This window comes from Pan troglodytes, chromosome 14, assembly GCF_028858775.2.
Source record: "Pan troglodytes isolate AG18354 chromosome 14, NHGRI_mPanTro3-v2.0_pri, whole genome shotgun sequence".
In the NCBI taxonomy this organism is placed as follows: Eukaryota; Metazoa; Chordata; class Mammalia; order Primates; family Hominidae; genus Pan; species Pan troglodytes.
In genome coordinates, this window is record NC_072412.2 from 108,377,196 (window position 1) to 108,387,399 (window position 10,204).

Consider the following 10,204-nt stretch of genomic DNA (forward strand, 5'->3'; position numbering starts at 1 on the left):
TTTCTCTAGGAGTTCTATGTTCCCCAAATATGGCTAGCTATACAGTCCTCAAATGTCAAGGCATTACATCAATAAGGAACAGTAGTTTCTTATAGAAAACTCAGGGGAAGATCAACTTTAAATGATCATCTACCTACATTACCCCTATATTTGATGTAGTATCTTTGGTCATCATATTATGCCTATAGTTTAATTTTGCAAACGCAAATATTGTAAATTGTATAGCCTGGTCAGTAGCCTTTTAAATGTTTTGTTGTACTCTAACATTATGTAATAAGTTGTCTTTTGTGTTTTCCTTGTCCTGTTAGTTTTACTTCTGGTTCACAATACCTATGTTCTTCAATGACTTATAGTGGTTAATAGACCAGTGATTCTATCTTCTTGATAGCTTTGGATATTTTTTATGTTTATAATCTTTTGATATTAGTAGCGTTTTAAAATTTCAAATGTTAATTATTGTTTACTTATACAACATTCTTAAAAATTTAGGTTCAGGAAATGACTTAGTCAAAAATATCTATTATAAATAGTCACAGGAATTTTAAATTTATAGTTATGCATCACTTTACAATGTGAAAGATTTGGACATTATTACCTACGTTTTCATTCTCTTTGTCATATTTAGAAAACTAATATTTTGAATCTACTGATTCCATCAGGGCAGAGGAATAAAGGGCCTCAAAAATCTGCAAGCTGCCCAGGCCACTTGAGGCTATTTTAATGGCCTAACATTAAGAGTAGTAGGGAGGCTATGCAAAAGATTTACTATAAAGAAACATTTCTTACTACAAACTTCTATTTAAATTTAACATCAACCTCATCACCTTTTGTGAATTTTACAGGAAATACAGAAACTATGTTCTTTATATATAACTCAACACCATTCAAGCTCGAGATCAGGTGATAGCTGAACTTTCCAAGGCAAAATTAAGTGCCCCAACTGCATAGATATAGCAAAGATGTTAGTACTACAATTTAGCAATTATTTCTCTCTTTAATCAGAGTGGTCTATTGATTTTACACACTATGTTGTGTTTTTGAGACACAGTCTCACTCTGTTGCCCAGGCTGGAGTCTAGTGGTGTGCTCTGGGCTCACTACAGCCCCCACTTCCTGGGTTCAAGCAATTCTTCCACCTCATCCTTCGAGTAGATGGGACTATAGATGTGTGCCACCATATTTGGCTAATTTTCATATTTTTAGTAGAGACAGGGTTTTGCCATGTTGGCCAGGATGGTCTCAAACTCCTGGCCTCAAGTGATCCGCCTGCCTCAGCCTCCCAAAATGCTTGGATTACTGACGTGAGCCACCGTGCCCAGCCTCACACACTATGTTGTAAGCTCCAAGTTTTAATTCATCTTTGCAAACCCAATGAGGTTTGCCTGTAATAAGCCTTCAGTGAACACTTCTTGAATTAAAGATCTTTATTTCATTCTAAAAAATCTTCAGGGTCCCCATATTTGAAACATAGGTCCTCTCCTATCCTTTCATTGAGATTTATTAAAAGATAAGGTGAAGAGATGTGTGCATTCTATAAATCTGACTAGATTAACCATAATGTTTTCCTTTTCTGAAGATAACGCTGCTCTGCAAAATTTCTCAGTTGCATATCAATAAGACAAAAGCAACTTTGTAACAAAATTCAGATGTTTAATTTTTTTCAAAACTTAACTATACTAATGAAAATAAATTATATGTAGACCACCTTCAATATTTTTACATCATCTTTATACAACTGTAACAGTGCTTTCAAAAGACATTTTGTGAAGGACATTAATTTCACATTTAAAAAGTGTTTCAAAAATAAGGGAACATTAAAGAACATCAAATTAGTCTGAAATATATCTCACAATGCTGAGAGGCATACTCTTCTTTATCAAATTAACTGTATGTGTACTCAAGATAACATGGCTTTTAACTAATGACATTTCTTGTCCATTTCAGTAATTTCTTGGATCCAAAACAAAATCTGTGTATTTATTTCTTTGAAAACATCATTTGTCGACCGTCCTTTCACTGCCATGGAATGATTTGCCTTCTCAATCCAGTGGATTTTATGGGGAGCTTGCATTTTCTGTGCCACTTTCTCCAACAAGTTCTAAAGAGAAAAAGAAGAGGATACTAGACTAATGTTCTGTTGATATTTAATAAAAGGTCCTCTCTCCCCTGCCTATACTGGCATTCATTCCCAAGTATTCATTAAATGCTTTCTCAGACAACTTTCTAGGTAATAGAATGTGTGGGGAAATGTCCGTAAAAGTGGCAGTCCACTTCTCTCAGCTGTAGCAGTATCAGATCAAGCATTCATTACTAATAAAATGTTAAATAAATTGGAACAAAAAAATTTCTTCCCCCAAAAATCTTTTTCCCAAGCAAATTATATGCCCTGGGGAATACAAAGTTGTTTCATAATATTGGGCTAATATTTAGTAATGTGTAGACATTGCCAACCCTTTCTCAAGAATCAATTTTATAACAAATACTCTGCCTGAATGTTGAAATGATTAAAAAAATCTATAGTGTAGTAATCCCAAAATCAGATGATTCAGATATTAATCCTTCATTTTCCAAGTAAGGGTCATATTTACCGACTCTATTTCCAGGGATACAAATTTTGTCACTATACTTATATTTTTAGGTTCTCAAAAGCAACAGAGTAACCAGGACATAAAACTAGCATTAGTCAAATTAGCAATTTTTAAAAGACACTGTTGCCAGAAGTATCTTGCTCCCAACATATTTCTGCCTTTCATTCTCTTTCATTGACACAAACATTGAGTTATAATTCACCTTTTCACACATTTCATCTGCTGAGCCTGACACAAACAGTACAGGCTCTTTTAAACGAAAGAGGTCTTCATCTCTGAGTTTATGCTGCTGCTTTGGATGGTGCAGTGGGTAAGAAATACAAATGAGACCCCGAACAAAATCATCACCATCATCTGGCTCAATGTGACACATTACAGAAGCAGCTGCTCTTGAGCCCATTGAACGACCTAAAATCAATTAAAATTAAGTTCAGTTTGAAATATAAACTTTCACATAAAGTAGCAGTGATGGTGTGGCAAATTGGATCTTTTACTGTTCATCATATCTGTTTACCAACAAATTAACTCCAAAAGGCAGCAATTAACAAGTTGCAATACCAGGCCAGGCACGGTGGCTCACACCTGTAATCCTAGTACTTTGGGAGGCCTAGGTGGGCAGACTGCCTGAGGTCAAGAGTTTGAGACCAGCCTGACCAACATGGCAAAACCCTATCTCTACTAAAAACACAAAAATTAGCCAGGCATGGTGGTGCAAACCTATAGTCCCAGCTACTTGGGAGGCTGAGGGAGGAGAATCACTTGAATCCCAGAGGTGGAGGCTGCAGTGAGCCGAGATGGCGCCACTGCACTCCAGCCTGGGTGACAGAGCAAGACTCTGTCTCAAAAAAAAAGCTAAAAATTGATCTTAAATGCTAAAAAAAAAAAAGGCAATTATTTTTCTAAAGAACACTTAAAAGGACAAGGACAATCATTGTAAAGGAATCATCATATGCAGGATGACGATTCAGGGATATGAATAAAAAGAGAGAGGCTCAGATTATAATACATATACATGAGGTTCAAGTTTGCTCTAAGTATATAAAGTGCTTTAACATTAAAAAGGTGACTTACCAAAACAACAAAAAAATCCTTAAATTAGCTTCCTATGATCAAATAATTTTAATTCTCCATTACCTATTCCTATATTAAAACAGGTAATTAACAAGTATTCACAAGTATTGCACTTACCTCCAAGAAAAACACCTGCAAGTTTGTATTCTCCTGATGTCTTCAGGTAATTCTAGAAAAATAAAAAAAATCATCAGTTCTTCACCTATAAAATATTCCACTGGAAAGGCAAGATATATTGTTTCTCATCATTACTGAAATGTATGAAAATCTATGCAAAGATAACCAGAAAATCTTAAGGGATTTTTCTTAAAAGAAGTAAGCAGTCCTTCCTCTTCTGGTCATGCCTTCACTATTAAATCACATGTTAGGTAATACAGGCAAATATGTGAGAAAAAAGTCAATCTACCTCTACTAAAATATTTAAGCACTAAACTATTTTTTAGAGAATAAATTATTTTTTAAAAAGGCCAGCAAAGGCTTCCAACTAATACCAAATTTGATAATGTTAACATCTAAAGTTCTAATAAACTTATTAATAAGCTTGAAATTATTTAGATCAGGGGTGTTCAATCTTTTGGTTTCTCTGGGCCACAGTGGAAGAACTGTGTTGTGCCACACATAAAATACACTAACACTCATGACACCTGATGAGCTTAAAAAAAAAATTGCAAAAAAAATCTCATAATGTTTTAAGTAAGTTTACAAACTTGTGTTGGGCCACGTTCAAAGCTGTCCTGGGCCATATGTGGCCCATGGGTTGGACAAGCTTGATTTAGAGAAACTTTAGTGTTATCCAGGATTTTAAGCAAGGTTTCTAAATAACATATACAGAAAACAGTATCATATTTATACATGCATAGTATGGTAGATGAAATATTCTAGAATGCCAAAATGATGCGCTAAAGTTACATAATTCCAGGGAGAAAAATCATAAGTAGCTTCCTTGGCAATATCACGGAGGAACATTTATGATGTAAGCATTCATCTCCATGGAAACTGATGACAAGGGAAATCTGACGACTAAAAAGCTTTCATGTACTGCTGAGTTTTCTAAGAATACACTCATTCAAAGATTTTTTAAATTAAACCAGATGACTAATAAAATTTATCTTACATTTATTAAGGATTTCAAACAGAATTCTGTTATAAGTAAATATAAAGAAATTTTCTTACCAAAACTGATTTATACGCCTTAATTCTATGTACAATATTAAGGCCTTTACAGGTAAATCTCAGGCAGAAAAACCCATGAGATGCAAGATGGGATGCCAGTGACATCAAATGAGGAAGATTCATATCTCCTGATGCTCCATGTGTAAGAATTATTCCATATGTTAAGCTCTTGTTAGGTACCAAACAAACAGCATCTAGTAATTTATTTCCAAAAGGTATTTTTAATTTAACCTGGAATTCAAGAGAATAAAGGGATCAAAAATTACTTTCTTGCCTATTAAGACAACTGAACAGCTATATATATGTTTGCTCTGTGAGGCTCACAATTCAAGTCATAGCCTCCAAATAAAAAGTAGTGATATTAATAATAGTATTTAAGTGCTTACTGTGTCGGGTATTATTATAAGTGCTTTATATGTATTAACTTATTTCACTTTTCTAACAATTCTATGAGGCAAGCACTATCATTATCCCCATTTTATAGATAAGGCACAGCAGATTAAGTAACTTGCCCAAGGTTATATAGCCGCTAGCTAGGATTTAAACTCAGGGTAGTCTGCTCTAGATTCCTCGCTCTTAACCACTTATGCTATACTGCCTCCCACAGTGAAAGTTGAAAATAAGATTACTCTGAAGCCACATCGTTACAAACAAACAAAAAACCAGGAACCCTGAAGATGCAGAACATACGAAAATATTACCTCTGTATGACTCATTTTCACTGTTGAATAACAAACTTAAAGTGCATTTACATCTGAGAAGCAAAGGACATCTCCCTGAAAAGAAGATTCTGTTGTGAAAGGTGAGTTGGCAGACATGGATATGACACAAAAACTATGAATGAACACATTCAGTAGCTAAAATAAACATTTAGAATTACTTCCCTAAAATCTGGTGTCTTTACATGTACATTTTTCTACGGGCACTCAGAATTGGTTAGAGGGCCAGGTGGAGGGTTGGTAGATGTTATAGAAGATAAAACAAAGGTGATACTTTGACATGGAAACTGTAAGGTAATTCATATCAAAGTAGGATGCTGTATCTTGGCAAAAAATGGTAATGTAAAAATGTATAAATACACATTTTTGTAAGAATCTTCATTCTAAACCAACTATCCTAAACTTAATTTTTCAGCATCTTTCCATTAACCCATTTTCTTCATCATTATAGTTCCCAAGCCTACCCATCCACATCTTGTCATGGAACTTCACAGTGCTGCCAGAAGGCAGAGTATATATGTCTTCACCCTGTTTACTTTGGACTTGGCAACGTAACTTGTTTTAACTAATGGAATGTAGGTAGACATTTCAATGTGTGACTTCTGAGCTGAGGCATGGCAAACTTCCAGAAGCCCTTTTGAACTTTCACCCTCAGCCATGAGAAAAACATGCTCTAGGTGGTTTTGCATTTTCAGCCTGGGTCTCAAAATGAAGACACACGGAACAGATCTGAACCCAAAACTGAAGTCTGGAGTCCAGACTAGTCTAACCAACATCTGACCAACAGCTGATCTGAAGATCCATGAGCATGAAATGTAAGCCACTGAAATTTTGGGGTTGTTATGCAGCATTCCTTCCTATGTTAAGAGCTCTTGTGTTGTTTAAGACATTACCAACATCAGGATCTCCATTACTCACCCATTTTTCCCATTAACATTTATTTATTCATTCATTCAATAGGTAACAATAACATGGTTTAAAGTTCAAAAGGTACCAAGAATATGTAGTGAAAAAGTCTCTCATTCCACTCTTGACTTGACATCAGATTCCCCTCTCCAAAGGTAACCAATATTATCTGCTTCTTACTTATCCTTCCACATAGCACTGTACTTATTTTCACACGAGTGTATGTGTATTTATAAGATAAATTCCTGGGGAAGGAATCGCTGTATCAAAGGGTTTGTTCATAATTTTTTACAGAATTTTTTCATAGAACTTCCCAAGGTGAATACATTTCATTTTTGAATAGGTATCACGTGCACACGGTACATTAAAAAAATGTAAACAGAAGTCAAAGTATTTGTTCATAATTTACAGAATGTTTTTTTCATAGATCTTCCTGAGGTGAAGAATACATTTCATTTTTGAATAGGTATCGTGTGTACATGGTACATTTTAAAAGACAATGTAAACAGAAGTTTCCACACACTCTTCCCCCAACCACCAAGTTCCTTTCACTTCCTAGAAACCACCATAAGCAACTTATTATGTACCTTTCCCCATCTGTGCCATCTGTGTGTGTGAGCGTGTAGAATTCTCTTATTTCAGCCTGGAGAGCATTATTAGTCTGATCTGACTGCAAAAGTTTTGGAAGTCGAGCGAGACAAAGGAGATGAAAGACTTCAAGCTTCAGTGTCCCTATCTTCATACATGCAGCCCCATAATTATGCCTGGGTTTCTCAGTTCAAAGATCCTCTGTTTTACTTTCTCAAGAGAATAAGCCTCCATCCAGTCTTCTAACAAGGGGAAAGGCAGTCACCCAACAGCGTGAAATGGGGAAGGGGATCTGGATATCCAATTGCTTCTCATATTTCACCTAAATCATCTTTCTTTAAGCTCCTTACACCCACCTTCTGCACCACACCACCTTCATTCCCAGTACCACAGCTGTCCAGTGCTGCCAGTTTCCGTGCAGTTTGAAGAGTCTGTGGTTAATACAGGGTTTGCTAAGACACACATGTTTTAGAGCCCGCTATTTGATTGCCAGCGTTTCCTTTCCTATTCTCCCATTGCTGGAGGTTCATGTTTGTTTTTAAACAGCCTTAATGTAAGTTTAGTGAAACTTCATGAAGGAGTAAATTTAGATGCATGTAAACAACCACCATCTTAATTTAGAATGCTTCACTATTTTTTTTTTGAGACAGGTTCTCGCTCCGGCGGACAGGCCGGAAAATTGAGTGGCGCAATCATAAGCTCACTGAATCCTCGAACTCCTGAGCTCAAGCGATCCTCTCGCCTCAGCCTCTTGAGTAGGTGGGACTACAGACGCTCACCACCACGCCCGCTAATTATTTTTAAATGTTTTTGTAGAGACGAGGGTCTCCCTATGTTTCGCAGGCTGGTCTTGAACACCCGGGCTCAAGCGATACCCCCTGCCGTGGCCTCCCAAGCCGTTGGGATCCCAAGGCGTTTGCCACCTCTCCCGGTCTGCTTTACTTCTTTTCAGACTTCACGATGCACAGTGTGTTCTTCACGGCAGCTGCACACATGCTGGTTTTCTTCAGAAACACGGAAAATGCCCCATAATGCAAGCCCCAAGCAACCTGCTCTAGGTCATCTGGGTTTGTTTTTTTGAGACAGAGTCTTGCTCTGTTCCCCAGGCAGGAGTGCAGTGGCGCGATCTCGGCTCACTGCAACCTCTGCCTCCGGGGTTCAAGAGATTCTCCAGCCTCAGTCTCCCGAGTAGCTGAGATTACAGGCGTCCGCCACCGCGCCCGGCTAATTTTTGTATTTTTAGTAGAGACGAGGTTTCACCATCTTGGCCAGGCTGGTTTTGAACTCCTGACCTCAGCTGATCCACCCGCCTCGGCCTCCCATCGTGCTGGGGTTACAGGCGTGAGCCACCGTGCCAGGCCACTGTCGTCTGGGTTTTCGTATCTGGCTTTAGGTTCAGAGAGGGCAGGGTTTGAAGCCTGGCCCGGCCTCAGTGCCCTCAACGGCGATGGTGAAGATGACCGGCTAGAGGTGCTGCGCCCACGAAACGCCAGCTCTAGTGGCGTCCGGAGCGCCGGCTCCACCGGCTGGGCGGTCGGCGGAGTTCTAGGACAACTCCTACTCACAAGGGCTGGGCGATCACCTCCCACGCCACGGGACGGAGACGCCACAGCCCCTTCAACTTTCAGTTACAAACGTTCGTGCCCTGTTACGTCCACAGCATTACGCTGGCTGTCGTGGGGCAAACAAAAACGTTGAGTCCGAGTCTTACGGGGGGTCGGGTCAACAACCCCAGCAAACATGGAGAGAAAATTCAAAGCGGGTCTCACGGGCGTGCGGGGCTCGGCGGCGCTCGGGCACGGGATCCGTTCTCTCCGCAAATGCGCGCTGCCGGGGATGCGCCGCGGGCTGCCCCGGTCGACCCCTCTCAACTCCGAGGCTACTTCGAGCCAGTCACCCGGGACTGGCTGACGTGGTTGGTCCAGGTTGGCCCCGTCCGGCTCTCCCCGCCCGTACCAACCCCGCATTCCGCCCTCCTACCCGGCAAAGCGGACGAAGCCCCCACCGGCTGGTGCCCGCGGGCACCGAACTTAGCGGAACGCCTCCCGGCTCGGACCAGACGCCCCTGAGGAGTGACGCCCGCGAGCCTCAAACGCCTCAGGCGGGCCTGCCGGGTGCTCTCCCCGTCTCCCAGGAAGCCGCCCGTCAGCCGGCGGCGCCAACCGCCACCGCCGCACTTACCCGGGAAGGCAAAAGTGGCCGCGGGCACCCAACCGCCGTCACTCCCTTCAGGGAGCTGACTAGCGCGCTCGAAGCGACCGCCTCGCCTGCCCCGCCACAGCGTTCGGCTACGACGCACGCGCGCGCAGGCCACGCCCCCGGGTGCGCGGGCCGGGCCGCAGAGCACGCCGGGAGCGTGGGTCTCCCAGCCCGCCACATCCCAGGGCTGTACGCGCGGACGAGCGGAGTTAGGGGAAGGTGCCACGGTGGCCGCCGCCTCAGTAGCACGCGGACGGCTGGAAAGTCAGCCCCCGTTTCCGCCTCACCCAGGATTGCTCCACTCGCGGCCTTTCCGCATCGCAGCCACCACTCCATTCCGAGGCGCGATCAGCTCTGACCAGTCTTCCTCACACCCATAGTCGATTCGTTACTCCCCTTAAGGTCAAACGCTGACAGAAACCAGCCGCTTCGCACACTTCTACATGGGGTCAAGCCCCCTGTTATCTTTGCGGGGATGATTGTAACAATCACTTAAATGGTCGCTTCGTACCATCTTGCCCCCGCCTGGGCCTTGTCGGCGACGCCGCAGCCACGTGGATGCTGTGGAAGCCTGTCCCCCCGGATCTTCCAAAGGTTCCGCGCTCATTGCCACAGCCAGCGGCCGGCAGTGGCCTAGGCTGTTGCACGCGATCGGTCCCCCACATCTCCCCTCTCCATCTGGCTCCTTTCCCTGGAAGCCCAGGGCAGCCCACACTTCGCTGTCCTCACCCCCACTCACCAGGCGGGACCCCATGACGACCGGCTTTTGTCCTGGCTGCTCCCTCCCAGCGTGGGCCGCGTCTCCTCGGGGTCGACAGGGCGCGTGGTTTTCACAGCGAGGCCTCCCCTGATCGCCTCCCCGCTCTTCCTGTCCTTCCCCGGTCACCTCACGAGCTATGGATGTATCTGTGTCTCCTCACTGCGCTATAAGCTCCCAGGTGAAGAAAGGGTTGCTTTTTGT

General features: G+C 42.2%; 1 protein-coding gene across 10 annotated transcripts; it reads right to left on the bottom strand.

Annotated features, from left to right (window-relative positions):
* Positions 1-1,628: 1,628 nt before the first annotated feature.
* Positions 1,629-9,377, bottom strand: TEX30 (testis expressed 30). 10 transcript variants are annotated; one of them, XM_509722.7, is made up of 6 exons: positions 9,226-9,377; positions 5,533-5,607; positions 4,832-5,062; positions 3,776-3,827; positions 2,790-2,995; positions 1,629-2,097 (listed from the first exon to the last, which is right to left on the bottom strand). In XM_509722.7, the coding sequence occupies exons 2-6, from the start codon at positions 5,545-5,547 to the stop codon at positions 1,918-1,920; spliced, it is 684 nt and encodes a 227-aa protein (XP_509722.2). In that variant the 5' UTR covers positions 5,548-5,607; positions 9,226-9,377; the 3' UTR covers positions 1,629-1,917. The 10 variants fall into 10 exon arrangements, with proteins under 10 accessions (XP_509722.2, XP_063648375.1, XP_009425478.1 ...); XM_063792305.1 differs by having other exon boundaries at positions 7,401-9,343; XM_009427203.5 differs by having other exon boundaries at positions 7,044-9,336.
* Positions 9,378-10,204: the final 827 nt, after the last annotated feature.

What these genes read in the sequence shown, in the direction of transcription:
- TEX30 (XM_509722.7), bottom strand. An exon ending in AGGCGTATAAATCAGTTTTG is followed by an intron (nt 3,828 to 4,831) that starts GTAAGAAAATTT and finishes TTATTTTTCTAG; the next exon opens with AATTACCTGAAGACATCAGG. An exon ending in TGCAGGTGTTTTTCTTGGAG is followed by an intron (nt 2,996 to 3,775) that starts GTAAGTGCAATA and finishes AATTGATTTTAG; the next exon opens with GTCGTTCAATGGGCTCAAGA.